This window comes from Notamacropus eugenii, chromosome 5, assembly GCF_028372415.1.
Source record: "Notamacropus eugenii isolate mMacEug1 chromosome 5, mMacEug1.pri_v2, whole genome shotgun sequence".
NCBI classification, from domain to species: domain Eukaryota; kingdom Metazoa; phylum Chordata; class Mammalia; order Diprotodontia; family Macropodidae; genus Notamacropus; species Notamacropus eugenii.
This window is the reverse complement of record NC_092876.1, coordinates 36,957,919-36,976,565: the sequence shown is the minus strand read 5'-3', so window position 1 is coordinate 36,976,565 and position 18,647 is coordinate 36,957,919. Positions and strand designations below refer to the sequence as shown.

Sequence of the window (18,647 nt, the reverse complement as noted above, 5' to 3'; positions counted from 1 at the left end):
ATTCACTCGTTTCAGTCATCTTGTGACCTCATTTGGGGTTTCCTTGGCAAAGATACTGTGGAGGGGTTTGCCATTTCCTTTTCCAGTTTGTTTTACAGGTGAGGAAACTGAGGCAAACAGGGTGAAGTGACTTGCCAGGGGTTACGTAGCTGGGAAGTGTCTGAGGTCATAATTGGTGCTTAAATTCTTATTGCTTGATTAGGTAGAAGAACCCAAGTTTCTCAGGGCAAGAAGAGGAGAGGAGGGCTGGGATAGAAAGAAGCAACATGGTTTGGAACTGTTATTAGAGATGGGGGCAGGGCAGCTAGAGAGCTTCAGGCCTTGAGTCAAGAAGACTCAACTTTGTAAATTCAAATCTGACCTCAAACACTTATAGCTAGTAAGTAGCCTGGGGAAGTCACTTATCCATGTTTGCCTCAGTTTGTTGTTCAATCATGTCCTACTTTTCCTGACCCCATTTGAGGTTTTCTTGGCGAAGATCCTGGAGTGGTTTACCATTTCTTTCTCCAGTTTGTTTTACAGATGAGGAAACTGAGGCAAACAGGGTGAAGTGACTTGCCCAGGATCACGCAGCTGGGAAGTGTCTGAGGCCAGATTTGAACTCAAGAAGAAGAGTCTTTCTGACTCTAGGTCAGGTGCTCTTTGGGGCAGCTAGGTGGTACAGTGGATAGAGCACCAGTGCAGGAGTCAGGAGGACCTCAGTTCAAATCTCACCTCAGACACTTGACACTCGTAGCTGTGTGACCTTGGGCAAGTCACTTAAGCCCAGTTGCCTCATCCTGGCTCATCTCCAGTCATCCTGATGAATATCTGGTCACTGGATTCAGATGGCTCTGGAGGAGAAGTGAGGCTGGTGACCTGCACAGCCCTCCCTCACTCAAAACAAAGTCAAGTGCAAGTCATGTTATCATTTCTCTGATGGCATGGTCTTCTTCAGCAACGAAGGATGAACACACACAAGTGTTCTATGTACCCTTGCACTGCCTAGCTACCCAAGACCAGGGCGTGAGGGCTAAATGTAAGACTCTAGCAGATATAGAACAGAGACGGTACTTGATCCTGTGGGAGCTGATGGCGCTATCTCAAAAGAGTGTTGAGATCCAGGGCAGAACTTAGGGGTGTGCCTGTACTGAGGGGACATCATATGGACCAGCAAAGGAGATCTGAGAGGGAGCAGGTAGGCAGGGAGAAGGAGAATCGAGATTCAATTCAATACCTATTTACTAAGCACCCTTTATGTGTGAGGCACAGTGCTTGGTTGACAATTTAATGGGAAAAGGCAACACCTAGAAGGAAGCTGGAAGGGGACAGAGGACCTCCAGGTGTGGGGGATCTTGTTCCATCGAGGAAACCAGGCAGAGATACAGAGGGAGGGTGGAACACTCTGGAAGTCCAATCTTTGCCCTCCACAATGGAAAGTTTTGGGAGGAGTGTAGTTCTGCAATAGGGAGGGAAAGGAGGCTTGCCCAAGTGAGGTATCCAAGGTTGAAGTTGAGCTCCATGATGAGATTCGAGGTGATCAGTGTACCCTGGGAGGGGCAGAGCAGCAGAGGCAGAGGGGAGAAAAGAAATACAATTAGTAGAAGGTAAACTCAAGGGCAAGGACCAAATGCCCATTTGGGGCTTCCTATCCCCAGCCTGGGTTCAGTGGCTGGCACATCCCAAGTGTGTGATAGATGCTCATTGAACTGAATGGAAATACATTTGGCCTCTCTTCTGTCTTCAGGTTACGGGCACTATCTATATCAAAATACTTTCTTTCGATATGAAGGAGAATGGAAAGATGGGAAGAAACATGGTAAGAACAAGAGATGCTGCCCTTGTCCACAGAGAATGAAAACTGGTTCATAGTCTAATACAAATGAAAAGAATTGCTTTAAAATGTTGGCTTAATCTTCTAAAATGATACCTTCTGGGCTTGGTAGCCATCCCCTCAAATGGCAGCCCAGGAAGTTGGAAAATGAGAGACTTATACATGCAAGCATATGCAGGATGTTTAGTAATTGACATTCTTTTCAATGAACTGGACCTATGTTGCATCCTTTCTGAGACTTTGTAGAATATCACTATTTCTCCTCAGTTTCAACTTGACTATCTTGTCCCAGAATTTGTCTTCTCAAAGCTTTACCTGGATGAAGGACTTTTTAAAAAATCATTTTTTCTTTACTCATTCTGTAATATTACTGTGACATGTTTTCATTTTGTCCTTATACTAATAGAGATAACAATTATCAAATCTATACTCTGAGAGCATTTCTAGAATGGTTCTTGAAGGATACTAAGCGAAATAGTAATTGCATTTTAATACCTTTATCATCTTCATGCACATTTTGACAGACAGTGATATCAAAATGCTTAGTCATATTTTGGTTAGCATTGTGGAAGTATCTGGACTGCTATGTTCTCTGCAGACTACTCTGTATTCCAGTGACTTTCAAAGGTCACATGATGACTTTGTGTGGTGGGTCCAGATAAAAGAACCAACGAATCTTGAGGCCAAGTTCCCAGCTCTGAAGTCCGAATATTTATTATTATAGGTAAAAGGTTTTCATATTTTACTAAGCTGGAATTTGAGTAACAATGGTATATATATGAATCACTTTGCAAACTTTAAAAATGCTAAATAAATGTGAACCATTATTGTCATTTCATTAGGTCATGGAAAATTGTTGTTTAAGGATGGAAGTTACTATGAAGGCGAATTTGTAAATGGTGAGATCATTGGAAAGGGACAGCGTTACTGGGCATCATCAGGTCAGCTTTCTTTGGAGTGTGTTCCGTTTACTAATTTTCATAAGACATCTGTATTGTCAGCGGATCCCCCAGCTTTTGAAGGGTCCAGGAAGGGTTTTCTATCTGTAACTTGAGAGGAAAGATCGTCTGCAGAGGCTGTATTGTACAAGGAACCCATGCAGATAGTAGCGAAAACCCTTGAGAAATTCAGTCAATACTCTACGAACTAAGACTGTTGAGATCCTCACATACTGTTTGAGTCCATTCAGCTCAGCAAGACTCTTCTGAGTATTTTCAGATATGAGACATTATAGCCCTGTTGGCGAATTGGATTTCCCTAACTCACTTTGTGGCGAGGGAAAAGAACAGTTAACTATTCTTTCTTTTTTTCCCCTTTTCTTTTAAGTGATTAAAGACACATTTCATCTGTAGGGAAGTGAGGGAGAAAGAACAGAAAGCTCTAATGGCATCAGCTTTATATCACAATCAGGAACCCTAGCATAAAATGAGTTTTCAGGGTTGTCAGGATTTGCTGGGTTTAATAAAACAAATTCTTAAAGAATTTGGTACAAACTCTCACGAGAGCATCCTCCACTGGAGTTCTGATTTCTGTTCCCTAGCAAATACAGAGCAGATCAGGTATTCTGTGACTGATTTGGATGCGTACCATGCCTTCAGGCAAACAGGGGTCCATCCATACACACACTTCACATTTCTAGGCACAGATAAAGAAAACGAAAAGGAAAATACAAACACACACACACACACACACAACCACATGCGCGCGCGCGCGTGCATGCACGTGTCAAAGGGAGCCAAGGAAAACATGACATTGTACCACTTCCTACACCAACCATGAGTGGGATCAGGAACACTTCTTTGAACTTTAGAATTGACATCTTTTAAGGGTTTTCAGTTTTCCCAGCCTCAGGGATCATGGATTATGATCCACTGGTTTTAAAATAAAGACCTTAATAGTTCTGTTCCCCCTTTCATTACACAGAATAGGTAATAAAAAAAGAGAGAGACATCAGTGATTCATTCCAACGGTGCAATGTTGGCCACTATTGATCTAAAGGCAGGAATCTCATTGCTATAGCACCTGGGACATTAAAAACAAAACAAAACAGAAAAGAAAAACCATTGATGAATCTGAAAATAGCTTTTTCTTTTCTCTTTTATCGGATTCCAGGAAACACCTATTCTGGGCAGTTTGTTTTAGGCGAACTTCAAGGGCAAGGAATAATGAGGTACAAAGATGGTGGAAAATATGAAGGGGAATTTTCTCATGGAGTGAGAGAAGGTATGTTTTTAAGTATAATTAGTCATTATTTATAATTGTCTAGAAAATGCTCATTGTCAAATTTAGCCTCCACTAAATGTTTTGATGTCCTCTATCCCCAAAGATTTCTGGCTTTTTTTTTGATAGAATCTGGTCAGGTCACAGCTGCCTCTGGAAGGCTTCATCAGCCGTGACTTGCATGTTCAGACTTTGGAAACACAGTGAAATGAATTGGAGTCTTTTCCTTTCTCAATATCCATGAGACAGTTTAGATAATTTTATGCTCACCTCTGGTGTCTCCCAGAGCCACAGGGATGGAACTTAGGCTGATTCAGCCTCCACTTAGAGACAAGTGTAAGCTCATTCTCAAATGCATGCTTGCTTATGTCAACTTTCTGGATAAATAGGAGGCAGTGAATGAGTGTATTACAATCTTTTCATTGTTTTGTTTTCGTTTCTGTTTGTGCCTAGGGTTTTGTCGATATGGGGAACCTCCTGGTGTGGGGAATCCCTCTATACATGCAGATTGGCTACTCCTCTGTGTCTTAGAGAGTTTCCTGGGAAAACTGAGAAGTTGAATGACTTGCCCATAGTCATATAGCCATATGTTTGAGGCAGTCTTGAACCCAGGTCTTTGTGACTCCAAGGTTGACCCTCTATCCATAATGACATTTCAGTCCCCATCCTTCCATAGCTCATGTAAATCCAGGCATATTTTATTTTAAGCACAAATCTGATTGTCATCTTAAGTATCCTTTGCTGAGGTCAAATTTTTTTTCAGTATAATCTTTGCAAAAAGATTCAATTTTTCAACTTGTCTCCCAGTAGCTAACAATATGTCCATATATCCCATTTCCTCCTGTACCTTTGTGTGAACTCCCTTTTTCTGAAAGACTCCTACCCCAATGAGCTCTCTGTGGTTTGTTGAGTTTCCAGTCACCACATTCTGGTGAAACACTCAAAATTTTCCCTTCTGATATTTTAAAGGCTGAAGATATAAGAGACATAACCAAATGTGAGAGAGAAGGCTTGTTCATTGTGAAAGACACAGAGAAACTCTGGATGTCACAACGATAAAATGTTGAACAATAATTTACAAATATAGGTTCCAGTTAAGGGTCTCTGGCTGAAAGGCAATGATGACTTGTTTTTCTTTACCAAAGTAGCCCAGCTCTTTCCTTGTTTTTCTCTTAACCTTTCCTACTTCTGATTCTTCTTGGTGTACCCGTCTGTCATGGACACTCTTGATCACTTCCTCCTGGATCCTGTAGGTTTTCAGGACATTGCTTTCTCCTGGGTCTTCTCTCGTCTGTCCAACTGCTCTTTCTTAGTCTTCTCTGATGGTTCTTTATCCTAGTCACTCTAATTACTGGCAGAGTCCCCCCAAGGGTCTGTGCTGGGCCTTCTTCTCTGTACTGTCTCAGTTGGTGATCTCATCAGTTCTCATGGGTTCCATTATCATCTCTATGTGGATGATTTGGAGATAGAAGGATAGATGTCATTATATTTTATATATATAACATATATATATCTTGATATAGTTACATTTATCACTACATATTTTGCTGTCTATAGATAAATATATATAGATTATCTGTATAGATAGATATCTCTATATAAAGATATACACACATTTCAGGAGAGAGCAGATTATATATAGATATTTATATATATACTTATATATTTTATATCTCTCTATCTCCCTAGGCTCTCCCCTGAGTTACAATTATACTAATTATCACAGTACTAATTACTTTTTGAACATCTTGAACTGGATGTCCTATAGGCATCTCAAACTCAACATGTCTAAAGTAAAACTCATTTTCTTTCCCCCAAGTGCTCTTCTCTTTGTAATTTTTCTGAAATTGTCAAAGGCGGCACCAGCCAGTCAGTCATCAAGACTCACAGCCTTGCGGATCTAGCTGTCACAGTGGCTAGAGATCTGGGCTTGGAATCAGGAAGACCTGAGTTCAAATCTGATCTCAGAAACTTAGTGGCTGTCTTCCAGAGCTGTGGGGAGGATCAAACGAGACAATGCACACTGTTGCGTTGTCGCTTCTACCTTTACAGCCTCTCTTGGATAGATCTCCACCCCTCCCCCATCTCCACTCAGACAACCACAACCCTAGTTCACACTCTTGTCATTCCTTACCCAGGCTATTAGACGAGTGGCCTCCCATCTCTGCTCACTCCAGTTTGTCCTCCATTCAGCTGATTTTTCTAAAGTGTGGTCTGACACTGTCCCTACTCCATGAGCCTCAGTGGCTCCCTATTACCTCCAGGATCAAATATCAACCCCTCTGCTTGACCTTGAAAGTTCTTCACCATTGGGTGCCTCTCTTTCTTTCCTCGTTTCTCTCTCATGCATGCTGCCACTCAGCAGCACAGGCCTCATTGCCATCCCAGAGTAAGCCCTCTGATGGTTCCTTGTGCACGATCCACCATCTTCAGTTTCCCCACCTTTACTGGACCTGTTCCTCACCCCTGGAATGTTCTCTCTTCTCACCTTGGCCTCTTGAGGACTCTGCTGAAATTCTACCTTCTCTAGGAGGCCTCTCCCCAGTGCTAATGCTTTCGACTCCAAATTGCCTTCACATTACTCTGTATGTAGCTTGTACACATCTAATTATTTACCTATGATCTCCTTCATTAAAACGTAAGCTCTTTGAGGGCAGGGAGATAAGGATATAGAGATAGAGATCTAGATATCTCCATGTGTAGATATCTCTCTATATCTCCATATGTGTCTATCTCTCTCTCTCTCTGTCTTTCTTTGTATCCCCAGCTGCACAGCACAGCATCTTGCACACAGTAAGGGTTTAATAAACGTTTGTTAACTGACTGACTGGACTTGTTCTTCATTAGGAGAATGATATCTGGAGTATCACATCTGGAGATACCTCTTCCAACCCAGAAGAGAAAAGAAGAAAAACTTCCCTGTCACTCACTAGGACCCATGTCCTGTGCTCCAGTCCCTGGGTTCTAATTCCAGTCTAAGACTCCAATACCTCCGTGATGTGGGTAGTTCCTCCATCACTCCTGCAGATCAGTCCCATATTCCAATCCAGTCATTTACACCTCCAAGTGATCACCTATTTTTAAAAGATGCCAAGTAAAATCCCAGTGTTTTTTTTTCACTTTCAGTCATTAAACAACTGATTTAGATGAAAATTATTACAGATTCTGAGATTTAAGAAATCACAGATAAACCTTCCAATTATAAGGTCACAGAATGTTCAGTGGCACCTTCTTTTTACAGATAAGAAAACTGGGCACAATAGGATGAGTGTATCTATATTTCATAAAAAATTCCTAAAGTGAACCCAGATGCCTACCCCTTATATAGACCGCACAAATGGTACTCTGAATATTGTTACCAAAAGGCTACCACAGTCAAAAACTACAATTTTAATAGTTTTGGCTAAAAGTTAATCCAACTACCTACAGTCCTTCAGTTTTTTATTTTGTCAGAAAGGAGAAATGACAAAGGAAATATTCCCATGGCATTTCTGGGCTTTTCAGAACCACCTGAAAATAGCAAAAAACTTTGATGAAATCATTTTCTCTTGAGATTTGTACTTGTCCTTTCAAGTGAAAACCCATTAAATGGACCATCCAAACTAAAGCATCCCTGTCCTTATTAGGAAGTGAAGATTTCTTCTGTAGTTAAAAAAAAAAAACAAAAACAAAACAAAAAAAACCCCATCTTGGCTAGAGCTAACAGATTTTTATCATAGCCATAAGGCATGATTTTTTTTTGTCATGTGTACAGAATTTCTTTTTCTTTTCTTCAGGGTATGGGTCCCTCATTGATAAAAATGGACAAGTTTACCAAGGCTCATTTCATGAAAATAAAAAGCATGGTGTGGGACAGATGATCTTCAAGTAAGTCTGACTGATTCATGATCCCCCAGAAAACTGTTTATCTCCTACAGAAATATTGTGTCAAGTCCAAAAAGATGAGAAGTGAATCTGGACCGAAATTTACAAAGCCTCGGCTTCCTCCTGTGCATTTTTCCCTACCTCTACCTAATGGATTCTTTGAACATTTTAGACGTATTTCGTAATTGATAGAACTATTTTGACATGTGTGTGTGTGTTTAGCATCATATATCTTGAAGAATACTGATATGTAAAAAAAACCACTTTGAGCCATAGTTTTGACTCCTTTTCCATAACTCTCACATGCTAGTTAAAATACATTTTTTAAAAACTGTTTTTCTTCTTTGTTAAAATCAGTCATCACTATAACCTTTAAAAAAAAAAACAAACCAAAAAACTTCTTGCCTCCTCCCATGCTCCGTAAACATTGCAACCTTATCCTAGAGTATCTATCTTGGTCATAGTCTCAAGATCACTCAGTATCTGTGTAGATTATACAGGGAAAGCTTGTAAGCAATTTGAAAGATGACATTCTCTGGCAATATATAGGCTTTCTCCTTTCAGAAGCAAGGCATAATGTTATATGTTTTAAACATATTTAAAACAAATTCTTAAGGCAGATTCTCATATGCAACATTCTGCTTGTGGCATCCTTATATGCAGTAAAAACTAGCTAATCAACTGAAAAATATGGAACCACCTTTTCTTTTTCATTCTTTTACATTCCTTTTATGGGAACTTGCCAACACCATACCTTTTCACCAGAGTAAAACAGTCTGCATAGATGGAAATGAAGAGTATGAGTGACCTCCCAATAGTCAGGAAAATATTGCTTTTCCTGTACTGTAAGCAGGCCTGCCCCAGCCTTTGTCTGAAGAATCACAGCCTTTCTTGTGAGTGACTTAACACAAGGTTATCGGGACTTTTCCTTTTTGTGGGTCTTCCAAAATCAGGGACGAGGCAAAAGGTAGGATTTCATAAAGAACCATCTGTGCAGTATCTATTTTTGCTTCAGTCGCTGGTGGAAAAAGTCTTGAACACTAGTCACAGGAATCAATCTGAATCACTCCCTGTCAGCTGGTCTCCCACTTCCCAAGGCGAGTGCCAAAATCTAGTTGTGAGTCCCATCAACTCGTCTTGTACAGGATTCCATTTTCGTGAGGGAACCATTTGCCACCCAACAGCAGGTGATTAGGTGGAAAGGCCTGGGCCAGCAGAACGTTCTGTCTAACCAACTGGTCAGCCTCTTGCCTCCAGCCTGATTCCCCTCTTTTTGTGATTTAGCAATGGCGATAAATATGAAGGAGACTGGATTCTGGACCAGCGACAGGGGCATGGGGTGCTGCACTCTGCGGACGGATCCACTTATGAGGTATCTGGGGAGCCTCCTCAGGATCATCATGTGAGGGGCCCCTCCAGGGAGGGGAGGGCCACATCCAAGCAGATCTCAGTATGGCAGTGGATCTGTGTGACCTTGGGCTAGTGCTTTCCCTGCTATGGGCCTCAGTTCCTTTACCTGCCAATTTAAGGGTTGAATGAGATGATTTCAAAGGCCCCCCATCCATCTTTAGCTCTGTGTAGCCCGGGAGCTGGCTCAAAAGCCAGATTCTACTCTGGGAAAGCAAAGAATTCTGTCTGAACAGAATTTTCACTGGGAGGGGCTTTCCCCATTCATCCCACCATCCCATAGTAACAACAGGGCACTTGTGAGTCTTTGCTACATGAATTAATTTAATGGCAAGTGTTGTATTTCCCTGTCATTTCAAGGAGGAACTCGCTGCTGTTTTGAAGCAGTTACACTTTGGGTAAAATGATGTTAGTTTTATAAAATGCACTGTCTCCAGGGTGTTTCACCTGCTAGAGAGGAAAATTATCTCCTGGCCCAAGTACAATCTGCCTTCAGGTTGTTTCTTTAGTAGATACAAATTGTTTTACTTCCTAAACCTCGGATCAGAGGCCACAGTGGAAGGCAGCCACAAAGAGAAACCCTTGCTAGGTTTATGTGAGAATGAGAATTTGCTTTTGCTGGCTCCCTTCCCCACACAGAGAAGTGGCTAATGGAGAGTTGTTCCCCCTGCAAAGAGGGTACATTACGGTGCCCTTCAGACCTGGAGCAGTCAGGAGGTGTTGGACTCAGAGTGGAAAAAGGAGGTTCGGGGAGTGGGAAGGATACTGCCATTAGAGACTCATCACAGTGTTTGGCTTCTGGAGACCCGTTTTGATCACTGATGCAGTATTTCATTGAGGTAAGCAGGAAGACTGGCAGAAGTGAGCTTTAGGGCACAGGTTTTCACACAGGAGAGCAGGCCCTCCCCTGGTGTCCCTGGGAGCCCATGATCTGTCGCCTCTCATTGCCCAAGAAGTGCAAGAATGTCATTCATGCGTGCATCCAGGAAGCAGAAGGCTACTCCTGCTGATTATCTATCTGTTAACATGTCTGCCATTCTGCAGGCCCCAGAATGCCGCGCTGGGGCCATTCTCAAGCGCTTCGTTCTCCGTCCCCAGGAAAGACAAATGGCCATGACAACAGAACGCTTTGCCAATAGCAAGTGACCTTCCAGTGACTTCTGGTCTTTATCAGCCCGAACCTTTTGGCTTGTCTGCAGAGTCCTCAGCCACGTCCCTGCGGGTTTGTGGGAAGGCGCAGGACCATAATCCGGCACTGCCCTGTTGGCCACCTGGCTCATCAGCAGGGCGCGGTCACTCTGTCTGCCTCATTGCTGGGAGCATCCATAGTTACTCAGTTGTGGCCTGCAGCAGGTGAGGGAGCCAGGGCATGGGGGTGGGCATGTGGGCATCTCCTACTCCTGGGTCGCAAGGGCAGGACCCCAGGACTGGGGTAATGGAGTCACTCTCACTTTACACAGGGAAGAATTACCCCCCACTTCTAGAACAGCAGCGAGTCCACAAGAAAAGGGGCATGTTGATAGCAGGGGATTCACATTTCTAAGTCTCTAAATGGTCCTGGATGGTGATTACGATGGCCTCCTGCTGGTGCTGGTGGCTTATGCCCACTAGGTGGCTCTCTAGCCTTGGGGTAGGGTCTCCCTGCCTTGGAGTGAGATGCTGGCCTCTCCCTTCAGGGTTGTAAATGTTTAGAACTATACTTAAATTTACAATTTAAATGTGCTCAAAAGTGGGGGAATACGTTCAATGGGAACATGCCACACAATTTGGGCTCCAAACAAAGCTTCGCGGAGTTATTGCTGATTTATTAAGCATTCAAATGGAAACTGTGCAGAAGATAAATTTCAATAAAAACCTGCTCCTCGCATTCCCCTCACACAGGCGAGTTTAAAGAGTGCATGGGTATGTCAGAAAGTAATAAAAACAAGGACATTCACAGGGAAATGGCTATCACGATTTCACCACTCGTACTGCCTTAACTAGAATGTCACTGTCTTTAGGCATGCACAACCAGTCTACAAAGCATGTCAGTCTGCCCAACAGAAGACTGCTAAGGACTGTACAGTGTTTGGAATCCTTTGCTTGTTAAATTGGTATTTTCTACTTATGGGCCCCATACAAATTTGAATCACGTTTCTTCACAGTTCTAAAAGTTGGGTGCTCCTTGGCTCATTTAGTACAGGATGTATGTGTAAGAATGGCTCTGTCCACAATGCATTTCTTCCTCACTTTATCTAATTTGGCGATTTCTGAGGTTTCCCCTCCAATGTCTGTCAGAAGTTGTCCCCAGTAACTGAGTGTTACACCTCCAAGGTCGAAGGAGAGAAGATGCTACTGACCAGCATCTACATTCAGGCAGCAGCAGAAGAGCAGGGCAGTTCTTCAGCCCAGGTGCACGCATTCCCAGGAGACTCTCTGGCAGTACGGATCATCAGGAAGTTGCTGAAAGTGGGGCTGGTTCATTGGGAACAGCCAGTCAGACCTCTTGGACTGTAACCGGAAAGATGAAAGGTGTCCTGGGTTTACAGTCTGTCTTTCCTCAGGATGAAGGAGAGCAAGTAGGGAAGTGGAGTGGGCAAGGATGGTTTTCCTTTGTGAGTCATTTGGGAGGGCTTCAGCATAAGGTAAAAAAGCTTTACCCTGCAAACTTGAATATGATAGATCATAGATTCATGTATTTAGAGTTGGAAGGGACCTAGCCAGCCCAATCTCCCTTTTTACAGGTGAGGAAAATGAGACCCAGATGTGAGATTCCTCTCCCAAGCTGACACAGGAGAGCTTTAAGAAAGTACACACACACACACACACACACACACACACACACACACACACACACACACACACATACTTTAATTCAATTAAAAGACCTGATTACTGACTGGATTGCATTTTTTCCTTGCCATTTGATAGAGTCATCATGATGTAGTGGCCAGAGAGTTGGCCGCAGAGTCAGGAAGGCCCAGGTTGAGTCTTGCCTCTGACACAGAGGGGCTGTGTGACCACTGATAAGTCACTGTACCACAGTCTGAGATGTAGAACAGATTCAAAGGGAGTTCCCCATGCTGATGAAGCCTCAGGTCTGGTCCTAAACCCAAAAGCAAGGGATCTGCCTGAAAAAGTCTTTTGTTTCCACTTCAGCTGAGAAGCTTAACGGAGATCTGTTGGCGGCCACAGGAAAGGCATACAGTGAATTTTTCTTCTAGATTGACGTAAAGAACAGAATGGAATGGGACACATCTGGGGTTCTACATCCAGATGTAGGGGGCCACTTTTAGAAGGGACACTGACAAGCCAGAGCAGTTGGGAAGGAAACTGGGGAGTTGAGGGCCCTTGAGTCTACTTCCCAGTGGCACCAACTGAAGGCATGAGGGATATTTAGCCCAGAGAGAGGAAGACTGGTGAGGACACAGAAGCCATCTTCAAGTCTTTGAAGGCGACTCAGGCTATGGTGCCTACAAGGGGCAACTCTGCAAGAAATGGAGAAACAACTTGCAGATAAAGCATCTCCACTGGACTTTTGAGAGTCCTCTCTTCCTGGGAAAGTGATCTGAACCAAGGGAAAGCGCACAAGACAATTAACGGGACAGGTTCTTAACTAAGCAGTACCATGGTGGGACCCATGTGCAGACTTGGAAGGAGGGATGCTTGAGGAATTCTGCACTTCTGTGGTAAAGCTGGGTTCATGTCTGCAGTCCCTGCCATTTCCACTGACTCTCTTATTTTTAGATTCTCGTGATGTCAGGATTATGGGGCTAGTCCCTTCTTGTGTCTCTGAGTCTTCAGCACATAGGGCATTCTGTCAGAGCCTGGGATGCTCCATGGGTTCTTTCCCCAGTGGGCTCAGATCCTGTGCCCTAATTCTGACTTTTGCTGCCTCTGACTGAAGGAATGGCCCATGGGGAAAAAGAATAGACTGGTACAGATTGGCCCCACAGGAAAGAGCGAGTAGGGGTGGGCAAGGGGTTATAAGGAAACAGATTTTGACTCTAGAAGAAAGAACCCTCCTAACACTTACAGCTGACCAACAATGAATGGGACAGGTAACCTCACTGGATGTATTGATATGTTGTAGACATGTCTTTACTACCTCAGAGAGAAGGCACTGAATTTAGTGGGGTTGGGAAAGACGTGTATAGAAAGCAGGAGGGAGAATTTTGGTTGGGACTTAAAGAAAGTCAGGGAAGTCAGTAGCCAGAGCAGAGAAGGGAGAACATTCCTGGCATGGGGGTCAGCCAGAATACCCAGAGCTGGATCCAAAGGGTATGTGTTGGGGGTAGTATCAGAGAAGAGAAGGAGGAGTAATGGAGGGATGAGGTAAAGGCAAAATCCCCAGGTCTTGTTCCATATTGGATTTAGGGGGTGAGAGGGAGAGTGAGGAGTCTAGGATGATTTCCTTGTGTGTAAAATGATAACAGTCCTTCAGTTCCCTGCATCATAAAGTGGTCATTAGGAAGGCACTTTGCAAACCTGAGAGAAAATACCAATGAAAACGACTAGAAGTGATTTATTTCAGCTCCTCTCTGATGTCTCTTCCAAAGCCAAACCACAATGAGGATGGCACAGAGAGGAAGCACTCTCATGGGCATTTCACATCACATGACCTTAGTCATCAGGATTGTGACAGCTCTTCTTTGGGTTCCTTCTCATAGAGGTGACATGGCATAGTGAGGAGAGCCCAGGGATGGGAACCAGGAACCACCTAGTTCCAATCCTACCTCACCTCTACCTGTTAGGTAGGCAAGGGTCTCACCCCCCTGGGAGCTTCACTTTTCTTGTGTAGAAAAATGGAAACCATAAGAATCCCTGAGATTTTCTCCAACAGCTTGTTGTGAGGCTCAAATATGATCATACTTAGCAACTCTTAGGGAGACATGCAAACGCTAGCTTTCAGAGGTAGTTGGAGATTTCTTTGCTAAGGAAGAATTAACAAGAGACCCTCCTTTGCTCATTAAATTTGAAAGGAGAAGATCTTGAGGGGACTTTGCCATTCTTTTACTGGCCTCAATGTACGGATTCAGTATCAGTTAACTCTTTGCTGCTTTCCAAGAGCTGTGATTCTGTTCCCTTGCTGAGACTTTACTTTGATATCGCTCTTTACCTAATGTCCATGTTAGCCCAATTTCACTGATACCATATGTATGTATGTGCCCTGTCCTGGGCGCATTAACTGTGGAAATTGATCATAGTAAGAAACTGAAATTTCACTATCCAACTGAAATGTATCTTCTTCGCTAAATATACTTCGGAAGGAGTAACAGAAAAGTAAATTTTTTCACGTTTCCTTTTTACTTTTAATCCCTTTAAACCCTGTAGCCCAGACTTAGGATTTTATCACTCACTTTAGAGGTATCATTTGGCCATATCTTTCTGCCCATCTATGGTATAACCACAAGCTGAGGCCAGAACTGCAGTGTTTTTGTTTGTTCGTTTTTTTGTTTGTTTTTCTGTAGCATCCATAAAAGATATGGCTGCATTCAGAATAGAGACCAATAGCAACCTGGCCCATCCTCACACACAAGGCCAAAGAATATAACCTAGGACATGTTCAAGTATTCATTCCTATTTTCTAAAAATTTTCCAAGTCAAAATCATCTGCGAGCAAAGTGTCTGGACCAAGTCATCTCAGTTCTGTTCCCTGCTGCAGACTTAACATGGAGTGTTTTGCCTCCAGCCTTTTCTAGGAGGGTTCACCTGAATAGCTCTTGTGTCTTGCAGAACTATCCAGGGCACTGTGGACTCTGTTGCCCAACATCCCTTAGACAAGATTTCGTGTGATAGGTCACTGGCTCAGTTTGGTTTCAGGAAAGAGATTTGTCTGTGCAGACAAATTTCTACGTGTTGTCTTTGATCAGAAAAAGAAAATTATGATGCCCAGTGGGTTTGATGCTTTTTTTTCCTTTGCTGCCTGGAAACTCGGAGCCATCTCATCAGTCCACCCTGCTGCCTGGTAGCATCCCCTCAACGTGCTTTCTTCAGAACCTCGGATCTGTTTAGGATCTCTAATGATTCAGTTTTGCATTTCATTTAATCCCATGAACTGTCTCCAAACCTTTAGATGTTGGCAAAGCATAAAGTCTTGATGAATAAATACAAATAGGGTGCAGGTCCCTTGACTGGAAATTCCAAGACAGCCTCATTTGAACAGTGCTTAGCTTCCTATGTGACCCTGTGGCTGAGACTCCATGGACGGTATTAAGGTTAGATTTGATTTGACCGCATGAATAAATACCTGTACACAGCTGAGCTTAGGAGAAAGCCTAATGCCCTGTAAATGGAGCTGGTGTGTTATGTAATGAACTCAAACATTTGTTTCATATTAGAAATGCTACCTACCTGTTCTTTCTTTTCTCTGGCTTCCTCTGGCAGTTGTGGAGGGCCCAGGAAGCAGATGCTGTGTTCCGGTCTGTCCCTGTAGCTGCTGCTTTGTCTGTTTTGGCTGGGTTTAGTTTGTCTTCTTTCCCAGAGGAAGGCCTGCTGTTTGGTACACCTGTTAGCGGCACTAAACAGGTGGCTAGCCGGATGGGCTTTTTCACCTGCAACATTTTCCCTTAGAATCAACTGGAGTTTCATTGCCTGCTTGTTTGAAGTGATACAGCTCAAAGCAGTTCTATGGACACCTTCCTTTCCGGGGGCAGATAGATGGAAAAGTAACCCTGAGCTGACCTCCTCTGTCTCCAACATCATGGAGGACTGATACATCAGAATCCTGGGAAATAAAGAAGTGGGATCACAGCTAATAATACAATAACCTAAGTTGTGTTGGTTTTCTTTTTTTTGTATTTTGACGTTTTATTTACATTTCAGGGATATCTTCTCAGTCACAGGAGAAGATGGGCTGGTTTAAATGTTTTGTAGACTTGTACAGTCGTTGTACTTATTTGCAAGGTTGTTTTATTTGGTAGAATGTTTGAATGTCCTATAACTTTAAAACGTGACTTCAGAAATATAAATTCTCCAGGTAGATAGAGTGGCACAGTACACAGATATTCTTCAGATGCTCACCTTTAACATTTGACAGGTTTCCATGATGAGTCTCAGGTTAGATAAAATTATTTTAAGGATCTCACTATTAAATAGAGTTTTGGGGTCTGGAGAGTGAGGGGATGATTTGGAAAGAAAATAAGGGATGTTGATACTAATACATATTAGGACATGGTAGTACATGAATGCTCTCTCATCTCATGACTTTGGTATGGGCTTGGAAAGCTGTGTATGAGTCAGATTTTATAAATATGCTTTGTTAATTTGTAAAGTGTCTCAAGTTTTGAGAAGTAGTAAAGACAGAGCACTATGGTGAAGGGGAGGGGGAGGTTGGGGTTCTAGAATCATCTTTGCTACCTGGCCATGCAGCCCTCGGCAAAGCCAGTCTTCAGTCTCCTCGCCCATAAAATGGACCATTTTTAGATATTGGCTTAGATGAGCTTAACAGCTCTTCCATCTCTAAAATTCTATGATTCTGCAACTATAAACTGAAGTGTTTATGTTTACCAAGCAGGGCTGAAAATATCATCTCAGTTGAAGACTCATGTATTTTAAATACTCTGAGGGAGCTCACTATTTATAGCAAAAACATTGGTGAATGAATCTTTTTTGTCCGAGAGCCCTTGGTTCTTTGAGAACAACTCTCCAATTACCTGCTTTCTTTATTTGTAGGCTAGTGTGCAGGGTTTTCCTAAAGTTTTCTCAGTGGATAGCGCTTCTTTTTGAGGTATCTCAAACAATTTAGAACCAAAGAATTTTCCTGTTGGACAGTAGGCAACGGATGCACCAAGAGAGCTGACAACTCCTGCACACTTATTAGTGATCTGCAAAGCACTCCTGAGATACCTCAGTGGATCCGTGGCCTCCCTGTGGAGGACATTTCCTCCAGTGATACAGATCACCACCTGTCCCCTTCCTCCTGTGCATCTCTTGTTTGTGGCTTTCTGGGAATCCCCCAGGGTGGGGCTTTCAGGTGTTGGGAAGGGGCCTGCCTCCAGATGTAGTACGCAGATTGTTCCTTGGGCATCCCTTCCTCCTACCATGTGACCAGCCCGTCTTTTATTTTTTTCCCAGTCGTACAAAAATATCAAGCCAAACCCAACCCAGGATGTGTAGTTGCCTTTGTTCCTCCCCAGCCTCTACAAGAAACTTTGCAAAGAGAGCTGGCACTCCTCTGTGTAGTCAGCAAAACACATGACAGATTTCCTTTAAAATGCTACTTCACAGGCATTATGGGAACAACTGAGTCAGTGTAAGTCTACTGAAAAGCAATTCATCAATATAGAGAGCAGATAGAAATCTAATCATTGAAATTACGTAGGAATCCTGAAAATATAATATCAGTTGAAGACGAGATGAGACTGAAGTAACCAAAATCCAATAAAAGCATAAAAGCTTCTCACTTGGAAAGGGAAATATCATCAATTCACTGGAAATTGCTTCCTGAAAGAAGAAACAAAAAGTGAAGTACTTGTTTCTTGCAATTTATTCAAAACACCTTTCCTCATTCATAATCAGATATCTCTCTGCATGGTAGCCCCTAACAAAATTCTAAAAGAAATTAGCATTAAGAATAAAAGGATTTCCAGAACAAAATAGAACATTTTTATATTTGTCCAAACAAAAATATCAATGAAGGTGTTATTTAACGTAAGACTAGTCCTTTGTAAGTGACAACCAGATTTTCTGTAGCAATTACTGTGTGATTCAATAATTCTTCATAGGTTAGACTAAGCCATTTATTACTTGAGAGGAAAATGTTAACTTCTTTCATCATATATGTACATGTGCACATACAGAGTACATAGGTATATAACATTTGTGTGTGTGCATATATATATATATATATATATATGTATACATATCACACCAATATGAGCTCGGAATGCTCTACCACAAATTGGGCACAGATAGTCCCTGTGAACATCTGGAGTGGTTACTCCAAATTTGTGCATCCTGCATTTACTTTGTGCTGTTTCAATTCTGCTTTGCTCAAAGAGCACAGCACCCTTTCTTATGTGGGCACTCCATGCTAAGCAGTCCTATGCCAGTGTCTCCTGTGTTGTACAATCAAATCCAAAGTTCTTCAGAGAGACCTTGAGAGTATCCTTGTATCACTTCTTCTGCCCACCATATGATCTCCTGCCCCATATAAGTTCTCCATAAAATACTCTTTTTGGCAAGTGTACATTTTGCATTCAAACAATATGGCCAGGCCATCAGAGTTGCGCTCTCTGAAGCATAGTTTGAATACTTGGCAGTTCAGCTTGAGCAAGGACTTCAATGTCTGGTATTTTATCCTGTCAGGTGATCCGCAGAATCTTCCTAAGACAGTTCAAATGGAAGCGATTCAGTTTCCTGG

General features: G+C 42.6%; 1 protein-coding gene and 1 long non-coding RNA gene across 6 annotated transcripts in view; both read left to right on the top strand.

The window, feature by feature from the left end:
• The window catches only part of MORN1 (MORN repeat containing 1), a 217,263-nt gene that overhangs the window by 6,388 nt on the left and 192,228 nt on the right, over positions 1-18,647 (top strand). For all 5 annotated transcript variants that reach the window (XM_072608582.1, XM_072608581.1, XM_072608580.1 and 2 more), the window contains exons 2-6: positions 1,727-1,798; positions 2,656-2,754; positions 3,926-4,036; positions 7,810-7,900; positions 9,182-9,269. In XM_072608582.1, the coding sequence (XP_072464683.1) occupies positions 1,727-1,798; positions 2,656-2,754; positions 3,926-4,036; positions 7,810-7,900; positions 9,182-9,269 (461 nt within the window). The remainder of the gene's footprint in view (positions 1-1,726; positions 1,799-2,655; positions 2,755-3,925; positions 4,037-7,809; positions 7,901-9,181; positions 9,270-18,647) is intronic.
• Positions 10,570-16,052, top strand: LOC140504058 (uncharacterized). The gene is made up of 2 exons (XR_011966951.1): positions 10,570-10,657; positions 15,857-16,052. It is a non-coding gene; the product is annotated as an uncharacterized lncRNA (long non-coding RNA).